The 22,301-nt window shown below is 37.9% G+C and overlaps 1 protein-coding gene across 3 annotated transcripts in view; it reads left to right on the top strand.

Annotated features, from left to right (window-relative positions):
* Positions 1-19,967, top strand: part of KLHL24 (kelch like family member 24) — an 82,033-nt gene extending 62,066 nt beyond the window's left edge. For all 3 annotated transcript variants that reach the window (XM_009284279.2, XM_009284278.2, XM_009284277.2), the window contains 6 exons: positions 2,843-3,830; positions 8,975-9,159; positions 10,353-10,471; positions 11,619-11,807; positions 12,242-12,430; positions 13,645-19,967. In XM_009284279.2, the coding sequence (XP_009282554.1) occupies positions 2,911-3,830; positions 8,975-9,159; positions 10,353-10,471; positions 11,619-11,807; positions 12,242-12,430; positions 13,645-13,845 (1,803 nt within the window). In that variant the 5' untranslated portion in view covers positions 2,843-2,910 and the 3' untranslated portion in view covers positions 13,846-19,967. The remainder of the gene's footprint in view (positions 1-2,842; positions 3,831-8,974; positions 9,160-10,352; positions 10,472-11,618; positions 11,808-12,241; positions 12,431-13,644) is intronic.
* Positions 19,968-22,301: the final 2,334 nt, after the last annotated feature.

Below are 22,301 nucleotides of genomic sequence, written 5' to 3'. Positions count from 1 at the left end.
GCTAGTTACTTGGGAGAAGAGACCGACACCCACCTCGCTACAACCTCCTCTCAGGTAGTTGTAGAGCGTTGTAAGGTCTCCCCTGAGCCTCCTCTTCTCCAGGCTAAACAACCCCGGTTCCCTCAGCCGCTCCTAATAAGACTTGTTCTCCAGACCCTTCACCAGCTTCGTTGCCCTTCTCTGGACACGCTCCAGCACCTCGACATCCTTCTTGTAGTGCGGGGCTCAAAACTGAACACAGTATTCTAGATGTGGCCTCACCAGTGCTGAGTACAGGGGCATGATCACTTCCCTACTCCTGCTGGCCACACTATTGCTGATACAGGCCAGGTTGCCATTGGCCTGTAATTATAAAATTACTTTGCTTAAGCAAACCTACAGAAGTAATTAACTGCATAGAAATTGAAGCATGGTATATTCAAATGCAGTAATTTCTGCAATGGAGATGGAGTGTAATTCTTTTTCCTTTCCATTCTCTTATTTGTGAATTTGCAGTATTTATCCCCTTGATTAGTTTTTACTCTATGGATTTTTTTTTTAGTCTCCCATTTCTTTAAAGCATCGAGACATTAAAAAAAAAAATCATTTGCTGATGACTAATTTTGTGTTGTTCCAAGCATAAAGAAGACATTGCTTCCTTCAGTGAGCAGTCTTAACGCAGAGCCCGTATTTCCATTTTTTAGTGCTTGTATAATATAGTGTCTTCTTAAGTCTTAACTTCTCACATAATGAGAAAGATTAAATCTTAAAGCTTTTTTTACACAGTTGCAGTGTTTTGCCCTTTCATGCAATATGTCAGTGTCTTGTTTCTGATTTCAGGCTAGCGTTGCTTTGGAAAAGCTCCATGAGCTTTAGTGAAATTATTCTGATTTAAGTCTGTGACACCGGAATCAAGCCTTTAGGGTTTATATTTATATTTTCAGTGTTACATTTCCCTTTTCTACTGCTGATGCTTCATTTCTGCCTACTTTCTCATGCTGAGTAGTATGGAATTAATTGCAGATAACGTTCAATGTAAGGATTAGGGTGTTAGCAACAGAGCTGGTGAGGTGGTGGTGGTTGTTGCTGTTGGTTTTGGTTTTTATGCGGCCTGCATCATTACAGGGTAAAATGGTTGTGAAATACATTGGATAGAATATCAGCTGCAGATTAGACTGTCCATTTATGCCTCGTTAAAATCTCTCTGAAGCAATCAGTTATTAGATAGGCTCATTGCAACAGTGTTTTTCAGGTATCAAAGTGACAACTGATCTTATTTTAATTCAAATTAAAATTAAATATTTTGTAGGGTAAATGAGCCATACCAAGAATCTACCTTGTAGATAGGTGTAAAAGAATTTATATGGAAAATGATAGTTTTAAAACCTCTTTTCTCAATGAGTAAATGTACAACACGCATTCTTTTCTTGCTCTTTGTTAAGATGGTGCCTTTTAAAGGTGCTGTGTAAAAAGCCTGTTTAAAAAAAGCATGTTCATTGTGTTCTATATTAAGCAATGATGTAGCCAGACTTGGATTGGGTAATCGCAGCTCTAAAGATGCTAGCACGTCAGGAAATGAAATTGCTGCGAGGAGCTGATGTTTACTGACTGTGTAAGTGGGGAATGAGGGAAACCGAATATAACCTCTTGGAAGCATGAAAAAAATTTCCATAAACTTTAAAACAATTCAGTGCATGTCCTTCTAGACATACAAATAAATATCACAAGCATTCGGAATGATACCTATGTCAGGCCCAAGAGGGCATTTTGCCCAGCCTCTTGCTGCCTCGGTATATTTTGGTGGACATTCATCCAGTTCATTTTAAAGCTCAGGAGTGGCAAAAAGCCCTATTGCTGCTGGATTGGTTGATCACATTACCTCTAATACACACTATCTGCAAAATCAGCTGCATTTTCTTCACCTACAAACTTTAATATTGGCATATGCTAATATTTGAGTACTTGATTTTTTGCAACTTCAGTGCTCTGATGATGTGAGTGTGTGTTTGCATGTTGGAGGGAACGTTGTACACTATGTATTTGAAACTGGGAAGTGTTTGAGCAAAAAGTTTTGCTAATAATTTTTTTTTCTAGTAGTACTTTGGAAAATAGAAAATCTCCCTGTCCTCAGTAAAGCTGCCCTTGGTTCTTATTTTCAGTAGTTTTACACGAACAAATGTAATTCTTTCTTTCTGTTTTGTGTGCTAGCAGTTTACATTAATTTTTAATTGAATCTTAGATTATCAGTGAACTAATTTTTAGATGCTAGGAACGAACAGGTAAAAACTTATGGTCAAGGTTATTCATTGAGATAACTGAATGTTATTAAACACTAGTATTATAAGACTTAAGATTACATTATGATAGATTTTATAATGAAAATGGACTGATTTCTCAACTGAATTTTTATTTTGAAAATTTTGGTCTTTCTTTTTCTTCCCTTTTCGATTAGTGCTGTTATAGTAGTACTTGGAGGTTCCAGCTGAAATGAGGATTACACTGAAAAATGAGAAAAGCCTAAGCTCTGGGTCTTTATCCAGGAAATCTTTGGCTTCTGTCAGGTGACTTGCTGGAGCCAAGATCTCAGGTTTTTTTATCGTGAAAACTAATGCAATGCCAGTGGTGCTGGGACATTCAGAACTTGCCATCCATGACACTTGTTCTATGGGTGTATTTTGTATTTAACATGTAGCAGATAATGCTGCATTGCCCTGCGCAAGGTGCACGGTACTTTGCCCTGTAACACTGTGTCACCTCTAGTAAAGGTCAAAAATTGTACCAATTCTTAGAGTAACGAAACAAGTATAATGTAATAAAATTAAGAATATACCAGACTGAATACTGAAGTGTTTTAATTTTTCAGACCGTAGCACTGCGAAGGAGAAACTCTGCAGACTTTTCTCAATGACTCTATAGCCAACTGATGTAACAATGGTACTAATATTGGGACGCAGACTGAATAGAGAGGATAGTGGGATACGAGATTCCCCTGCAACCAAGCGGAAAGTTTTTGAAATGGACCCAAAATCGTTGTCAGGCCCTGAGTTTTTTGACTTCTCCTCGGGATCATCCCATGCTGAAAGCATTCTCCAGATCTTCAATGAATTTCGAGACAGCCGGTTGTTCACAGATGTTATTATCTGTGTGGAAGGAAGGGAGTTTCCCTGCCATCGAGCGGTTCTATCAGCCTGCAGCAGCTACTTCAGAGCTATGTTTTGCAATGATCATAGAGAAAGCAGAGAGATGTTAGTGGAGATCAATGGCATTTTTGCTGAAGCTATGGATTGCTTTTTACAGTATGTATACACTGGCAAGGTGAAAATCACTACAGAGAATGTGCAGTATCTCTTTGAAACATCAAGTCTCTTTCAGATTAGTGTTTTGCGTGACGCCTGTGCCAAGTTCCTGGAAGAACAGCTGGATCCTTGCAATTGCCTGGGAATCCAGCGCTTTGCAGATACACACTCGCTCAAGACACTGTTCACCAAGTGCAGGAATTTTGCGCTGCAGACATTTGAGGATGTGTCCCAGCATGAAGAATTCCTCGAACTGGGGAAGGATGAGCTTATTGATTACATTTGCAGTGATGAGCTAGTGATCAGTAAGGAAGAGATGGTGTTTGAAGCTGTCATGCGCTGGGTGTACCGGGCAGTTGAGTTGCGAAGACCAGTGTTACATGAACTTCTGACGCATGTCAGGCTCCCGTTGTTACACCCAAACTACTTTGTTCAGACTGTGGAAGTGGACCAGCTGATTCAGAATTCCCCAGAGTGCTATCAGCTGCTGCATGAAGCCAGGCGATACCATATCCTTGGAAATGAGATGATGTCTCCCAGAACTAGGCCACGCAGGTGAGGAATCTCCTCCCCCCCCCCCCTTATTTCTGTAGGAGAATGGCGTGGCTTGATGTACAGATGTTTGATATACACGTGCCCAGGAAAAAATCACTTGCAGATTATTTTATTTTGCATTCTGGAGCCACTACAGTTACACTTCTGTACTTCCCCACAACATGTGACGCTCACGTCTTGAAAATGTACGTAAGTGAGTCTTTTTGCACAGATCACTTCATTGTTATCAAATAAACAACTGTTCAGGTAAGTGACGTTATATTACCTTGCAAGTAAAACACTTTCTAAAGGTTAATGTTTGCTAGGTGAGATCTTAAGTTATTTCACACAGTAGCAGTGTCTTGAAAAGAATGTACTGTGCTATAGCAGGTAAACCATTCCGTTTCCCAACCTTCTTTCTTTTTATAACAAAGTCATGTAAGTGTACGGCACACTATAAAGGATGTGGATGGGGATATATATTCGGAGCATTCACCTGCTACATCACAAATACTTCACAGATGGAGTAGTACACGGAATTGTAATAGAAAATAGACAGCAGAACAACAGGTTCTTAACTGTAAAGAAACAAAATTTTGCATTTTTAAAGAATTATGAAACAGTTCCTGAAGTATTTCATGCTTACTCTGTGACGCTTTAATAATTCAGAATTGCTGCTACTTAATAATGTGTTACACAAACAGGTGACTGAAGTTGCAAGAAGAAATGAGGAAAAGTCCATTAGTGGCATTTATGGGCAATGGTGGTTATATTTCTTTCTTTTTCCCTGAAAATATTTTCCCGGTAAGAGCCTTACCTCCACATGATAGTTGACATGATAGTTTATTGTTAACTCCAGCTGATTTAAGCTGGAGTTTTAAAATCATGTTAAATTGAAGTGATGCAATGATCTGGTCTAGACAAACAGATTGTGTTAGGAGTTACTCCTCTTTGTTTACTCTTAGTCATATGTGGTTGCTGTACAGTGACTGTGCAGGGAGCCTCTTTTTTTTTTTGGCATGTGTTAAAGGCTTGCTTGGGGCAGGGGGGGTGGAATATTTGGCCAGCATATGTCCCATTAGTGGCTTTCCAGTCTTCAGTCCTGCTGTGAGAGAAGAAATTCTTCTTAAACTCCTTGTAGCCCTGCTGCCAGGTTTTCTAAGCTGTACGCTGCCATGGAGGGTCTTTGGAAACCTTTGGTTCATGGCAGTTTGGAAACTGGTGCAACGATAGTTTCTGAGGCATTTCGTACCCTGAGTCTGGGCCCAAGGGAGGGACCATGGAATTCAGGCCAAGGACAACCTTGTTTCATGAGTGAGTTGGGGAGGAGGGGGGGACTGTATCTTGTGGTATTTGGTGTGGTGTTTGTTGTATGTTTATTACTCAATTTGATAAAGAAAGCAAATACCCTCAGACTTAGCAGTTTTGTCAAAGTGCATAGTGTGTATGTACCTGAGAATCTGAATAGCCTCAGTGTAGCATTGCAGTTTGTAAATGAAGTACCATGCCTAATACAGGTGATTTCTGAGGTTGGGGGAGTGGGTTGGTTTGGGGTTTTGTTGGTTTTACTGCTGAGCTTATTAAACTGCACTGTGAATTCGAGTAGGCAGGAACAAGAGAAGTAATTTACAAAGAGAAAAACTGGCTAGCCTCCCAGTAGGAATTTTTTTCCCTTTTCTATATTACATTCATGGGATAGTTCTTTGTCATTTGTTCCTGTTGCTTGTTTGTTTCTGTTGCCTATAGCAAAAAGAGATTGTGTTTTAAAACAGTTACCAGGTCCCCCTTCCCCCATGTTTTCATTACACCTTTTCTGGGCATTTCTGGGGGGGGTGGAGAGCAGAGGACACTGGAGAGCTCTCTTCCTTCTTTCTTGCCTTCCTCCAATTTCTTTATATAAACTGTTTCTAAAAGGAGACAGGCTGCAGGATCAGAAATTCCCTGCCAGTGTTTTTACTGAAACTTCTGGAAATTAATTGTGATTCCTTGTATGGGTATGTATGTACCTATCCGTTTTTTTTCTAAAAGAACAGTGGGGATTGCAATTCGCAGTTGATTTTTTTTTTTTTCTTTTTGAAGCCAGTGAAGAGTTACCTGAAGTAAATAAAAGTTTAAAATATGGTGTAAAGGTTGCTTGCTTGCTCTTTGTGTTGTATGCCCCTAGGCATCGTTGACACATGCAGAAGGTCTTTTTGAAAGAGCTTTTCAGTTATGTACTTGCAATGACATAGTGACATCTTGAGGTTGCCTCTCATGTTCCTTTTAAGTCTGTCTTGTCCCCTGCTGGTTGTGTTCCACAGCAAATCTCCAGGCTGAGATCAAGCAGTGAGCAATAATACATTTCCATATACAAAACAAAACAGGCTCTTCCTACTGCAAACTTTGAATTATCTTCAGATTTTCATATACCTGTGAATTCTTCAGTCACAGAGTTCCTGTTAAGCTGTCTGATAACTTCTAACTAATTAAAGAGGACACTCATATATTGTTATTATATTTATACATTTAACACATCCTTTTTGGTTGCCTTTAGAAAGCTTTAATGCAGTCCCCCAAGGAGATGAGGTTTTATTTCACTTTACATTTCTGTCTGTTACCCATTTGCTACCCAAAAGTAAATTAACAGGGGGGAAAAAAAAGTGATTTACCAGAATCCTGATAATTTGTCTCCCAAACTTAAAATGTTTTTGAATTTAATCTGTTTGAACTAGTGAAAGTTCTTCTGTCCAGCTGACGCTGTGCTGGTTAGCATTCTCACCTTGTCTAGAGGTCTGCGTGTAACTCAGGACCCCTTGGAAACCTGCTCTTGGGAATGCACGGGATTATATGATACTCTGTCAGTTGTCTTCCGCTCCCCCTTTTCTATTTTGTGTACCTTTTCCTGATAAGAGAGTGTCTTCTGGAATCTCTAGTGCATTTTTTTAGCTCACCTCTGTTATTCTGCTCACACCCTTTCTTCTGAGGGCTACAAGGAGGACTTTCTGTACCACTGATTGAGATCACAGCTTTTTCTAATCTCCATTCAAATATATCCTTAGTTCTTTTCTGGAATTAGCCTTTGTATGTTCCTTTTGTGTACTCCCCACATTTATTTTATTTTTCTCTTAAACTGATGTGCCCTCCATCATTTGCAAAAAAATCTTTTGGAACTAACCTTAAAAACTCTACAGTGCAAGATTCCTTCAAGAAAATGTTTCCTAACTGAAGAAAGGATATGTGGCCATATAGGTGCTAAAATGTTGGGAAAATTTTTTTTTTTCTGTGGATTTGAAATACTGTACTAAATTAAGATTTCCTTTAAAGAGCAAAACTCCATCACAGCAATTCATAAAGAGCTCTCTCCGATCAAAGATTTTTGGTTCATTTAGTTTTAAAGTAAAGATTGATAATCTGGTGCAGTAAGCTTTTCAGTTAAGTGGAGATCTTGATTCTAATCTAGAAAGTAATCAACAGACAAACCTCTTTTGTACATACCAGTTAGTTGATGTATTTGGGCTTGCTTCTAAGGCAAATTATTAGATGAGTTTCTTGCTTTTAAGGAAATTCTCTTTCTGGGTAATGCTTTGCTGGCACAGGAACTTCCCCTCTCTTACCCTTTGAGAGATTCTTTTCAGAGTTGTTCCTCAAAAAAGCAAAAAACAGTAACAGTAAATGCATAGAAACCAGGAACAAGCATCACCTCAAAGCTGAGCAGCTGAAGAGAGTGTTTCTTCTGACTAGTTCAGGTGTGTAAGTATGTTTCTTCAGATGCATATCTTCATATATATAATCTTATAGTACATTATCATTTAGCATTGCCTGTTCAAAATATTCTGAGTAGAAAGATATATCGTATATTTAAATTGTGGTGTGCGGTGACAAGGAGATAGAAGGGCTAACTAGTTTTATTCCTGATGTTTCAAATGGGGAAAATCTCATCGGGATTTATAAGTTAATATATGCGTAAGTTCACATGTTCAGAAATTTGGGGACAGATCATGCAACTTGTATTTCAAATGCAGTCATAAGGCAATTTTTTTTTTTTTTGAGAGAGGACTGCAGCACGCAGCAATGGTATGAATGAGATGCCTGTTCATACCAGGATCGAAGTTAAATCACAACGGAGCAAAAAGGCTTACTAAAAATAAAATTGATCTTGTATTCAGTCTTACTTGATGAATAGACAGCACTCCTTGAAATAACTGTATCAGTGCAAAATCCTTTAACCTAAAAATGCCCTGGAAAGAAAGGATTTTGACAAATGCTTACAAGAAATTATACATTTGAGAGAAGGAATAAAAGTTGGTCGTAGTTTGATTTGCATGTTGAAGATGGTTGGTTGATTCTCTACATTCAAATGTGGATTAACATATAACGAGTTTTGTTATTGCTGTGAATACAGGATTTGTATAACGCAGAAGCATCAGGTTACTAGAAGGAGAATAAGAGTCAGGAATAGAATTTGAAGGCTTATTTGTGTACATTGCAGACTGTCTAATGCTTAATTTTTTCACACAGTTCTAGTTTTTGTTTTAGGCTTGAATTTTTATTTCAGCATTCCTTAATATTTCCTTCTATCACTACAGTTTTTTCACTTTTTCAGCTGTGCATTGGCTCTAAGGTTTCTTTCTTTTCCCTTATTTTGGGGACTATATGCCTTCAGCTTTTTTTCACAGGAAATAACCTAAAACATTTTAAACTTTTTGAATATTTAAGCACTGTAAAATACTATGACTCATTGTCTCAAGCCTAACTTGAACTCTGTTTCTGATATCTCTACATACACAGTCAAAGGAAAAATATTATTAGAGTAGGGCTTTCTGTATTTTTTAATTATTTGATTTTTTTTTATATAGAATGTTGTGAGTGCAACTCTTAGAGTAAGGGCTTTCTGTATTTTTTAATTATTTGATTTTTTTTTATATAGAATGTTGTGCAGTGCAACTCCACTTACACAGAACACCTGTTGGTGTGGTAACCTGCTATGTAATGAGAGAGCTGGAAACAGTGAAAACCTCTAACTGTTTGCTAAATGATTCTTTTTTCTTTTTTCTTTTTTCTTTGCTGTAGAAGTTAATGCTAAATAGTAAATTTTCCAATTCTCACACAGTGTTGAAGACAATGTTGTTTGTCCTCCATGTACTAATTATCTTCTACACCTTAGTTTTCTGTGTTCACTTTTTTAGATCAACTGGTTATTCTGAGGTGATAGTTGTTGTTGGAGGCTGTGAACGAGTTGGAGGGTTTAATTTGCCATATACTGAGTGCTACGATCCTGTAACAGGAGAGTGGAAGTCACTGGCTAAACTTCCAGAGTTTACAAAGTCTGAGTATGCAGTGTGTGCTCTACGGAATGATATTCTTGTTTCAGGTGAATAATCCTAAAAAATTTAAGACTTCCTTCTTTTCTTTGTTGGTTTTGGGGGTTTTTGTTTTTGTTTGTTTGCTTGTTTTTTTAAAGTAGTGTGACAGATCTTTGTACTGTCAACTTCCGGAAGCTCAACTGAAAGTAACTTTCTGATGTAAATGGTAAACATCAGCCCCAAACCAATCTTATTGTAGACAAAAGTGTTTTCTGGGATTTTTGTTTGGTATTAATCAGCAGGTTTTTTTACAGCTGATTCCAGGATATCCATTGTATTTAAAGAGACTAGCTTATGCTCGTTAAGTACACTGCTTTAAAATACAATAGTGGCCTGTTTGCAGCAACAGTTGGAAAAATCACAAGCAAAAAATCCCAAGCAGTCTTTTCCCAGCAGCATTTTCTCTGCTACAAAACGTGCTGTGTGCTGGTTAAAAACACCAGTTGCCTAGGAGCACCGCAGCACTGGTACGTTGCTGGTGACTCGTTTCTATTGTATGGCTGCCTAGACTCCAAAAGAAAAACAGTTAAAGCTTCTTCTCATTGTGGGAATGTAAAATGGAAACAAATTCCTTTTAGCACCCGAGTTGGGGATCCGTTTATACCAGCCTTTTACAGCGATATGAGCAATAGCTATAGGTTTTTAAACACCTCTCATTCAGTCTTTTAGCAAGGGTAAATTATAGGGTACAGACAATGGTTTAGACGCCAAGCCCCATGTGTTAGTTGAACCAAAGAAACTGTCTCCTCAGATTTGGAGTACCTGCGTCATTTGAACAAAATGTAAAACAATGATGTATGCACGAACCAAAGAGGGGAAACAGCTAGTGTTAGGGATGTGCCATGAGGCACATAAACGGTTAAGATTTTGAGTGTCTCATCCAGGTAGTGACACTAAAGGAAATCAGAAGAGCATGGGCAAAAGCCATTAAAATGCATTGCAATCTCAAGAAATAATCTCATGTGGTCTCAGCATGTTACTGGGAAAGGCACTCGTAAGTAAAATAACTTACTGTATGTTTTCATGTTTGAAATCTACTGAAACTGACTTTTTCAGTCTAACGTATAAATATAGATAGATCTTTATTTCACCTTAGAAGGATATAAAGTTTTCATTGCCCACTGTAGAGAGGCATGTTAATAGTTAACATTTCTCATTCAATAATGAATTTATTCAAATTGGCATATTTTTGTTTTTAAAGGTGGAAGAATCAATAGCCGGGATGTTTGGATTTATAACTCTCAACTTAACATTTGGATCAGAGTTGCCTCCTTAAATAAAGGCAGATGGCGTCATAAAATGGCTGTTCTTCTTGGTAAAGTAAGAGAAGTATATTTGTAATTTTTTTATAGTGGGGATGTTTGCTGTGTATAAGAAAACAGTGGAGAAACATACGTACGTATTTAGTATTATTTCCTATCAAATATTTTAAAAATACATATTTTCAAATAAAAGAATATTTTAAACTGCTAGGCTCTTCATTAGTTAGACACTATTCGTGGATGTGAAAATCATGTTACCCCTCAGTTTTTTGTTGTTTTTTTTTTTTGGGGGGGGGAGGTATTGTCATTGAAATGTCTTATCCCCAAGAAGCAGTTTTTTGGGAGGCAAAGAAGCATTGGGATTTACCTGTGCTTCACAAGTGCTGTCAAAAGTTTAACAGTTTATGCAGTTATTAACAGAAACTGGTACTGCTCTGAATGTCAGCTCTGTGCTCTTTTATTTAATGTTTTATATTGAAATTAACCAAATATATGCTGTGGGGAAATAGGAGGTTTCGCTGTACTTTGGAGGCATATATGCCGTAACATAAAAACAGTAGTTGGGATCAACTGCCTGTGAGAATTCCACTAATGAAAGTTAGGGAAGATGTGCATGGTGGTGTCCCTTAGAGTGAGTAACTTCTTGGAGATGAGACTTGCAGCTGGAGCAAACAGTGGGAAGAAGGTAGACACAAATAATAATGAGTTCTGCTTCTTTCTTAAATATGAGAGAAGCAACAGGAAAGTAAAGAAAAGTTTACAAACTGAAAGGAAGAAATATTTTTGTAAGCAAGTAGGAAAAAAGTAAAACACATAAAAAGCAAAGGTAAATTCAGATGGACTTTTGCTGTTGCTGAATGTAATCTAAAAAGAGAAATGCAGAGAAGTGCCTTTTTTAACAAATGACATTCAAATAGGAAGTTTCTATCTCAGTATTAATAATACTATGCTTTAGACGTGTGTTTGCAGCATCATTCCACGTGTGACTGAATCGAACTCTCCAGAGAGTCTTTACCTATTATTTTAAGACCATATTCTTCTCCTATGTAAAAATCAAAAATTTTTGGAAATTTTTGGAAAATTTGAGGAAAGTATCCCTTCACAAACCTAGCAAATTAGGATTCTTGCAGCTTTAATTTAATTTCATATTTAAATGTAATAACTACTCTAAAAATGAAACTGATCGTTTTTACCACTTTGCATAGGTATATGTTGTTGGAGGATATGATGGGCAAAACCGCCTCAGCAGTGTGGAGTGTTACGATTCGTTTTCCAATCGATGGACAGAGGTGGCTCCCCTTAAAGAAGCTGTGAGCTCTCCAGCAGTCACCAGCTGTGTTGGCAAACTGTTTGTGATCGGGGGTGGTCCTGATGACAACACGTGTTCTGACAAGGTCAGTTAATTGTGTTTGATTGCATTTTCTATCCGTGGTAAACAGTATTGCTGGTTTAAAAACAAATGATACAGAGATCTGTTTTAACTGTTTTGCTGAATGGAGTATGGAATTATTATTATACAAAGATACAGAGTAGAAAACATTAACTCAATAATATACTGTTACTGTGGTCTTTCTCATGGATGCTGTCATTGGCTTTACAAGTTCTGTGAATTCTTAAACCTGAGTGTTAGGAAAATAATGTTGAATATAGTGCATATATAGACTTTATTGATATATGGACCTATATTTATATTGACTTAATTTTCTTGGTGAGATATTGCCCACCAGGTACTGCTTCTTTGGCTCTCCTTGTATAACCTGTGTGGGTGTGCCAGGTTATTTCAGGTAGGCTTTTAATCTGAAATGCATGTATTTTTTTTTTTTTTCAGGTTCAGTCTTACGATCCCGATACTAATTCTTGGTTGCTCCGTGCGACTATCCCTATTGCAAAAAGATGTATTACGGCTGTGTCTTTAAACAATCTGATCTATGTTGCTGGTGGGCTTACCAAAGCAATATACTGCTATGATCCAGCTGAGGACTACTGGATGCATGTACAGAATACATTCAGCAGACAGGTAATTAACACTAAAAGGCCCGTAGACATCTGAAAGGTATTTTTTTACATGAGTATCTTGGCATGAAATGAGTATACACTTGTTTAACACTGTTAAAATTGCATCTCTGATTCCATTCTTACTACTTCATCTATATAATTCAAAATCTCACAGAAGAGGAAGTTTCTAAACCAGTTGCTTTTCAGCTGGGTGTCACTGTTAGCCAGTCCAGTCTTTTTGTTTGAGGGCAGTTACTGTTCGAGAACAGTGTAACAGTATAATGGATAATGTTCTAATTGTATAGAAATGGATCTCTGTCAAGTGCTGCTGCATGTTTTAATTTAGGCTGAAGATAGTAATTTCCTTATAATTGATTAAAGCCTTTCAATGTAACAAAAAATATTGAAGGTTGTTTTTACTTTGTGCTGTACAGTGGGGTTTTTTCACACTGTATCTGACTTAAGCAGCGAGGGCTGTATCACTTCCACATCTGGAACACTGAGCAGAATTTAAAAATGTGTCCCCTTGGTAGTAAAGTGTGTGTGTCAGTTAATTTTCCCTATGTTTTTAAAACATCAATCACACAGTCTACAGTATCTACCTTAACAGAAACTTGTTCTTCTTTTTCCTGGCCTTACCTCTATTCCTCTGTTTTGATATGTGTTCTCTATTTAACTGAGTATTTTTTCCATGCCTGCTTTTAAGGAAGAAATAAAATCCTCTCTCTTTGTTTGAAGTAAGACATAGTGCTGTCTCTTTCTTTGTCTTTCTCACTTTCATGGTACTGTTTTTTTCCTCTTCTCTGTTTATATCCCTCTTCATTATCTGTTACTCCTCTAAGGTTGTTCTCCTTGTTCCCATTTTTTGCATTAATAGTACCTACTGTGGTCCCTCTTCTGAAAACCTTTGTTTTCTCCTCCTTTCCTTATCTCCTCCTTTCCTTATCTCAGGTGTTCAAATGGTAAGTACAGCGTTCAGCTGTATTCCATTGTATCCCGTGTCTGAGCTATGTGTAGTGAAGGCTTAGACCTGAAATAGTCTTTTCTGTAGGATTGTGCTGCTGCTTTCCCCAATTATTGTGCTTTCTGTATTGGCCCTTTCAGGAGGGAATAGTATAGGCCAGTCTGTTTACAGACGGTAGGCACAATGCTGTCCTTCTGCACTGGGGTAGACATGCAGAAATTGAGGTCTTGTCTTTTAAATAATCATGTATTCCTTTGTGTATTTTGAAACAGGAGAATTGTGGCATGTCTGTGTGTAATGGAAAAATCTATATCCTTGGTGGAAGACGAGAAAATGGTGAAGCCACAGACACTATTCTTTGTTATGACCCTGCAACGGGCATTATCACAGGAGTAGCAGCCATGCCCAGGCCAGTATCATATCACGGCTGTGTGACGATTCATAGATATAATGAAAAAGGCTTTAAACTCTAATTTTTTTCTTGAAAAAAGAAGACGGCATGAATGAATCCAGTGGTCTGCTGCAAGACAGGCTTTTTAAAGATTCCTGAAGTGGGAAAGTGCCCTTTCCCTACCTAAGTGTCATATGAAAACTATATCCTGTGCCTTTAGAAAAAGGGTTAATTTAACTTACAAAACAAGTCTACAAATCTATCCAGTAACCAGAGTTCAGTTATATCGGCTATGGGCTCTGATACAAGACCAGTAATAGTACGTTGTACTAGTGTTCAGAAAGTTTGCCCTGTGTGTGATTAGTAATTAAAATCTTGGAAGCTTTGTGGGGAAAGTGCCTTCACAAGCATTTGTGCCTGTGTCCTAAGAAGTGATATCTGCAAGGTGTTTCAGGTTCTGCTAATTGGAATTTACTTGCCTATGTATTTTTCCTAAGAATCATCTAGGATAATTACCTACAATTAAAAAAAGCTTATAGAATTATAATTCATATGCACAGCATTCTTACAAGCAGATTACTTGGCTTAACCAAGTAGATTTTATGTCAGATCATGCATGGTTTGGAATTTAAAAAACAAAAAACAAACAAACAAAACAACCCCAATTTAAAAAACAAAAAACAAACAAAAAAAACAACCCCAGAACCAAACAAAACAAGCTACATAGGACAAACATTAGAGTCTTTGAGGAATGCTTTTTTCTGAAGGAGAAACTGGTTGTTTAGTGAGCCATTGCAACACACTGCAGTGACGATTGTGTACCTTAACGCTATGGACCTTATTCATAGTGTTGCTAAATGTTTATCAGAAGTACAAGGTTACATGACATGGAAAACAAGTGACCGGTGGAGTGTAGGCATGCATCTGTGAAGCAAATTTTGAATCCCAGTTCTTAACTTTTTGAATAGTATGGCTGAAGTCTGAAAGTTACTGGGTTCGCTCTTTGCTCACTGCGAAGTATCTCTAAACTATTCACGGAATAAAGGATGATGAATTCTGGATTCTTCCACTTTTCTGCATCACATTATAAATTACCTGATAATAGAGGTAGGGACTCAGGTTGCACCCTACAGCTTATGAATTGGTCTTTTCAGATATCTCATCTGCAGAGATGGCAGAGTTATCCACCAAGTATTTCTTGGCCTTTCTTCAGACAATCACTTACTCTAGCATAGCTAAACTACTGTATAAGCTGCTTGGCCACAGATAAAGAAATTCTGGAAAGGTCCCTTCTGTCACCAGAAAAATATCTGTGGACCTGTCCATGTAGCCATATGACGTAATTCTCACATAACATGTTTTGGCTAATTTTGAAGCCTAGGAAGTGCCTGTATTTTGACCCACTTTTAAGTCCTCCCTAGATTTATGTACTGGGTCTCTCTATTTCCAATACACGCTTGTATAGTTGAGGCACAAGTTCATAAAAACTGAAATAGCACTTGAGAGTTGGAAAATGAATAGGATTGTCTGTGTACCAATTTCCTGTTAATCACCAAAAACCTCAGGAACTGCCTTTCAAAGGAATTCTGAGGACAGCAGCCAGTAGGGAAGTTGGTCAGTGCCAGGGCAGAAAAAAAAACCATAAGGCCCCTGCAGAGACAGCCCTGGCCTCGGGGTTCTGGTCTCCGTGCTTGCTCAGGAGGGTGAAAACAAACACCATCTCTGGAACGTTGTTTTGTTCCACTGGACTTTCTTCATCTGTTTTCCCAGAGTATTTCTTCATGAGATGGAAATTCTGACCCTCAGTGAAGCTATGCCAAGCTGGGAGTAATTTTCAGTAACATATTGTCATGACTTTTAAAGAGCACTGGGAGCTGCACTTCATGATGCATTAACTTGTAACCTCAGGAAAGGACACAAACTTTAGTTTCTGGCTAAATACCAAACACTGCTTTGTATATGTTAAGAATACTGATGAAATACAAATCTCTGTGTATCAGTGATGTAATTAGGAAGTCAGTCCCTGAGCATGTACATTCACGTTGCCCTAAAAAGAAAGTCCCTCGGTAATGTAAGACAAATGAATCAGATAAATTAATCCTTTTCTAAGTTTCTTGTGTGTCTGCTTGCCAAGTGTTACTTTGAAAAGGTAATTTCAGTACCTGTGAATAAGGTCCGTTGATAGCAATGCTAATTGCCCAGTAACTGATACTATATACTAACACTGTATATAACTTGTGCCATCATTGCAAATGAAAATATAAAAAATGATAGGAGCACTTCATTAGAGATGCAATTTGAAAAATACTCTTCTTTCCTTTGATTTCCTTCTTGTTTGTAGTAAGACTCGTAATGTTGATTGTCATACTAATTTTAAACAGTCTTTATTCTGTAGGTGTAGAACAATGTCATTTATGTATAGGTATCTTTTATTCTGTGTTTATAATACTGCACTACTCTGTAAATAACAAGATACTGCTTCCTATGATTTTGAAGATTCATTTTATAGTTTAGTTGTTTTTTCTTAACAATTTATGTACTGTTACCTATTATTTTGAAAATGACAGTGTTTAATGAACCAGTAAATGCAGAAATGTAGACGTAGAAGAAAACTTCTGCTTACAATTCTTGAGAACCTGTATTCAATACTGAACAGTTACATGTGTGGAGCATTGCTAAAATAGTTATTCGTGCAATGATTTCCTTAAAACAAGCAGTGACTTTTTTTTCTTGTTAACTCTGTAAATAATTTGCATTTACGGCCTGCTCTGTTAGAACAATTATTTTTAGATGTGCTAGAAAAGAACAATTCAACTTCGGTTTAATGAAAATGTACCATTTTTCCAGAAGGATGCATTAATTTGGAAGTCGCTGTCCTGAGCCCCCTGTTCTCTGATGCATTTCACTTAGGTATAGATGAATTTGAGTATTTAAACTCCCACTGTTATGCATATCTAGCTGCTTGCAGTTTATGGGCTTGAGCAGCAAGTTGTTTGGGTTTTTTTTTTTGTCTCAGCTAGGAGAGAAAATTATGAATGTTGTCCAGTATAATCAAAAGATTTCAATCATGAATAGTAATAGGTTTGACAGCTCCAAAGTAGAGACACCTGCACAAAGATATAACTTCAGTCTAACCATACATGGGAAGAGGGCTCAAGTATTTCCAAAGTCACACCTAAAAAAATAAATTTTAAGAGTTGTCTAATATTTCACTCCACTAAACAAATAATTACCTTTGAAGTATTTCACTCTTAAAAAGAAATGAGACTAAATGTTTTCCTTGTCCCTTTTGATGTCCACTTCATGAGTTATGTCCTTCTGTTCTTAGCAAGATTATGTAAATTGAAAAGAAAGTTGATGTTTCCTTGCAGCCTGGCTTCAAGAAGGTTCTGAATAGATAACTGCAGTACTGCATTATAGTGCAGCCTTATAGCCGCCTGCTTTTAGATATACCATGCATTCCCTCATTTTACAGCCATCAAGTGTGTAACATTGCCTGGTAATCGTTTAGTTTTACCTGTAGGCTCCCTTCTTGGTAATGCTTAAGTAGGCATAATTTGTGGAATCTCTGCCATTTGTACCATCAGATAATTCATTTTATACTATGTGCCTGGTATGCATTTTGAGGATTAGACGCTGTGCTTTCCACTCTAGCACCAAGGGTCTGGAGTTGTACTGGTATTTTTTTATTTTAATTGGCACCAATGCAGTTCTAATCAAAGATTGCTTTCGTTTCTACTCTCTGAAGCACAGGTATCTTTAATGCAGATTATGTTATATAATATTATGATAATTTACTCAAGCTTTTTAAATGGTGCTTTTAACACTGCAAATTTTTGAGAAAGGCTGACGATGTAGGAAGAGAAGGTGTTCACCTTGACAGAGGCCCAGAGGAAGCTTTGGTCAGTTGTGCTTGAGAGCAAGGACACTGATTTGTTCCAGCTTCTTCCTCAAAATAGTTGAGTTCACCACATTATCTTAAATTATTACTCAATTTATCCTGCTTTTGTTTTATTTGAGCTACAAGGACAAAACAAGAAGCAGTCCCACTCCCTGTGACTTCAGGTTTCCCTCCTGCCCAAGGCATGGTGATGTGCTGGAGCCGTCACTTTTAGCAGGTAGGCAGAGCTGTGAACTTAGTCCAGCTCCAGAGACAGAAACGAGAGAAACTCATGGAGGGGGGCATGAGACACGGCAGGAGGAAATGCAGTGCATTTGGGGTTTGTGCGTTTGGCTGGGCTTGCTGAAACCAAGACATTCTGGATGCTCATAGGTTTGCAATTCCAGATGCTGAAACTCAGGTGGTAAAAATATTTCACATTTGTCAACTCACTGAACTCAGTTGGAGCGATAAAGATACATATGTGGTCATGGTCTTCTAGTGGCAATGTTCGAGAAAGCCAAAGGTTCATTTTTCCTAATTGCCCAACTGGGCAAGTATATGTGTGTGTTTTTCCTACCGCTGAAGATGGCAAAAGCCAATTCAAAAGCATTAAGAAACTCCCAAGACTTGATCTCTGTGAGGCAAAATGAATGTTTTCATCTGAATGTAGTCTCATGCACACAAGAAAGTACAAATTAAATGGTTTGTTGTGCCTGGTTAAAAAAACCTGAGCAATATATACTTGGAAAAGGAGTCTACAAGGTAAGATGAGATTTTTAAGCAGAAATTTGCTGTCTGGTTGGGGGTCAAGCAGTGATTTTTTTTTTTTAATATGTCTAGCACACAAGTTTCCTCAGTGTTGAATTATTTCAGGTGACATTAATAAAAATGGATCTCGCTGTCAGTTTATCATGATTGTGACAGTGCTATGAGCATTGCCATAAAACAGTAAGCAGCCTCCTACCAACCCCAAACCAGACGTGTGAATCACGTGTTCTCTGCACACTGGCCTTGCATCAGCTGTCTTCCATAACTAATGTTACACATAAATTCATGTTGCTCAGTATATAGCCCTGATACCATTACTGTCTAAGAACTCTATTTACAGGAACATTTCTCTTTTTCTACTGTAGTGCTCCAGTCTATGCTCATACTTTTATGTGTGCACATCTGTGCATGTGAATAATTTTGTGATCATTTTCTGATAATGCTGTTACAAGTAATGCACATAAAAGCCCCTGTGTACAGCATGTTGATAATGTAATTATGGCTTACTTTGTATTATTAGTTCCAAAGAAAATAATGTGTGTTAATTTTGAAAATACCTGTGCCTTGAATTCACCTCTATTTTTATCTATTGTGAAAAAGAGCTTGGATTACTTCTCCCAGTTTGTTATCTGTATTAGGATCGGTCTTACTGTCCAGACTGTTGATGGCCTTCTAAGAGAAATAAATCTTGCCATTCGTTAACTAGAATAGTTAAACCTCTTTTTAGAATATGCCTAGAATGCTTCTATTATTACAATGCTATGACAGATTTAATCTAGGGAAATCAGTATTTGTTTTTTCCTATTTTTTGTTTCCAGCACTCCTCAGTGACAAAGGATTTGAGTTTAGTCTTTGACTTCCTGTCCTTAACGTGTACAGTTTCTTGTTTTAGTCAATAGCCTCTATGGTATTTCTGAACGCTCCGACCTGTCAGTCATGAACCTCTTGTTCAATATATGTAATATGAAGCAATAATATGGTGCAGCATGGCAATAAGCAAAATCAAGAGACTTGAACATAATGTACTATTACTAATTTCATCTGTGTAAATGCTGGACTTATGAATCATTCTCCTTTTGGTGCACCTGTAGCAATTTGGAGTCAGATTAGTAGGAGCTACTTGGCCATGGAAAGAGAGTTTACCTCCCGAACTGTTACTTGTATGATTTTATCTTCACCTGAAACCATGTTTTGATTTTCCTTTTTTGCTGAGGAAAGCAGCAGTTCATGTTATTCCTTGCCAGTTCCTTTATTTACTGAAACATAAAAGGCATAGTTCTGTGAAGAGCTGATCTTGTCTTCAAGAACAACCTGGTGCAGCACAAATGACATTTGAACAAAAAAAGTGCAGACCAGTTACTGCGTGCCAGAGTCAGCGTAATGTTATCTCGCATATAACATTAAGGTCTTCAGATTGTGCTGACAGTAGAAAAGTGATTTTGTAATGTAGCGCAATTGCAATAACACCTGTTATATTTAAATATATTTCTTGCATAATCTTTAAAAGTTTTTTTTTAAAGTTCAGTGTACCTAATAAACATTTGCCTTTTGGAGAGTTCACTGTGTTTTATTTAGGTTATGAGAAGTTTGAGGGTGGGGCTTGGTGGTGCAAGGAGGAAACTCCTTCCTCTTTTTTCTGGGTCATTTAACTTGTTGGATTCTGCCCCTCTGCAGTCTCTATATCCATCAATCTGTTCTTCTGTCTCCCAGTCTAGGTGTTCCCCCTGCTCATCTTTATGTCCTTGTCATGGAACTTAACTATTGACATGAATAAAGGCAAGCTGGAGGCTGTGCAGAAGAGTAAACTTAAAAGCAAAAGAAAACTGGAAAAATTATGAAGCATGGGGGTGGGATGTGAAATATTGGTTAGTCCTGGGTATTACGATGGGGAAAGGATGTGAATGGACTTGGAAGACAAAACCAGCATGGGAAATCAGGAAAAGGTAATAATGCTAGGGAGGTGACTGGCACCAATACAGGTTGGAAAGAATCCTATAGAAAGTCTATTCTCCTAAAATCAGCTTGGCCATCTCAAGGTCCCACTTGCAGATGGCAAGGTAAGGGTTCCGACTGTGATGCGGTGGTATTACTGCAGTTGAACTGATACGAAGAAAGTATTTGGTTTAATACCCCATTTTTTATGGATTACATCCATCTTTCATGTATTTTCAAGTGAAATACTAGCTGTACTCCTGGCTTTCTCTTCCCCATAACATGCATTCTGGATCTCAGACTCGGAACTTGCCCTTCATGTGATCCTAGTCTTACCATCTTCCCAAAAACATTTCTTTTAAACATTATGGCAATCAAATACAGCTTCCATAGCTTTGCTCTGTAGCCCACTGAGATTTAATCTGTATCATAAGTCTATTCCCTGTGTGGTGTATTCAGATGTGGGGTGTTCTGGATATACCAAAATAAAGTCCAAGGCACTGGGACCCTGATATTCAATATACTCTGTGTCTCTCTGACACAGAAATAAGTATAAAGAAAGAAAAGCTCTTTGTAGAAATGGTTCCAGACATTCCGCATTTTAATAAAACTTACTTAAATGGACACGATGATACTGCTGCATCTTTCTTTTCATGTTTTTTCTGCAGCTTTGACCTGCAGAAAACTGAAGTAGCTGCACTAGTTTCAACAGTTTTGAACCTACCCCCACAAAGATGAGAGAATCTGTATGTTGTACTATTGAGAAACGTAGTGGTTTTCAAATACCTTCTAACATGAAATAAAACTTGGCAAGCCAACAGTGTCTGCTGCAGTTCTACAGTGTGGCCAGGCTTGTTTACAGCAACCAAGTGGCTCTTGCTGTGGTGCCAAAAGTAAGTTACAACCAAGTTCAGTGCTTGCAGAAATTTACTTTCCTGAAAGAAGTAACGTTGCCTGAAAGGGAATCCACGGACTGCAAAGCAATGGAAATATTTCTGAGGGCTGGAAGCCCATCTTAAGATACTTTAAGTCTTAAACATAGTCAACTGGTGGCAATATTTTAACAACAGCCTCTTCCTCTTTCTATTAAGCAGGAAAAAGGAAGAAAATAAAATTGAACTACATTATATACGTACTTTTCCTGATGAGCATGATACAAATTCGAGTACAAGAACAGTCTCCACTGATTTGCCATAGTTCACGTTTTTTGCTTGGTAAGAAGTCAGAAAGCCAGTGTAGCAGTCCTGAAATCAGAAAAAAAGAGGACTTTAAGGGCTAAGCCTTGAACATTCAGCATACGCTTGCTAATTAGTGGCCTCAAATAAGTTTGCAAATACATGTATGAGCAGGACATTAATTAATGCTGGTTAGCAGCTCACTGCATGAACCATGGGACTACCACAGACCAAAGCACTATTTGCCATTAGCCACACCTGACAGAGGAATTACAATCTGGCCAAAACCAAACACAAACTGTGGTACGAACTACACTAATCTGACCGGTTTTAGCCCTGATTTGAGAAACTACGAAATATGGTGAGTAGTAAGTATAAGATTTTTTTGAAGCCCATCTGTAACGAGATGAGTGCAAAAGCCTTGTGCACTCAACAGGTAAGGGCAGGCCGGGGCCGCCACCCTCAGTCGTGTGAGGTGACACCGCGCTTGTGGGCTTTTGGTATGTTGCATCTCGGTCAGGCCATGCCTCATTTCTTGGGGTTTTTTCCTAACCATTCGCCTTTCACTGATTACTGTATTAAAATACCTTCTTCAATTTTATTACTTAACAAAATAAGGTTGCTTCAGCCAGTAAGTCAGGATTAGGCCAATACGTGAATATATCTAAAAAGAAACATTACAGCGTCGCTAATCTCGGGTTTTTTGTGGTGTTGAGGGTAAATTACCGCCCACAAACCGTTCGTTACCTCCGCACCCAACGCTGGAGAGATGCGCGGTCG

The sequence above is a fragment of the Aptenodytes forsteri genome, unplaced genomic scaffold (genome assembly GCF_000699145.1).
Source record: "Aptenodytes forsteri isolate BGI_AS27 unplaced genomic scaffold, ASM69914v1 Scaffold278, whole genome shotgun sequence".
Taxonomy (NCBI): Eukaryota; Metazoa; Chordata; class Aves; order Sphenisciformes; family Spheniscidae; genus Aptenodytes; species Aptenodytes forsteri.
Note: the sequence above shows the minus strand (reverse complement) of the source record. Positions and strands in the feature narration are given on the sequence as shown.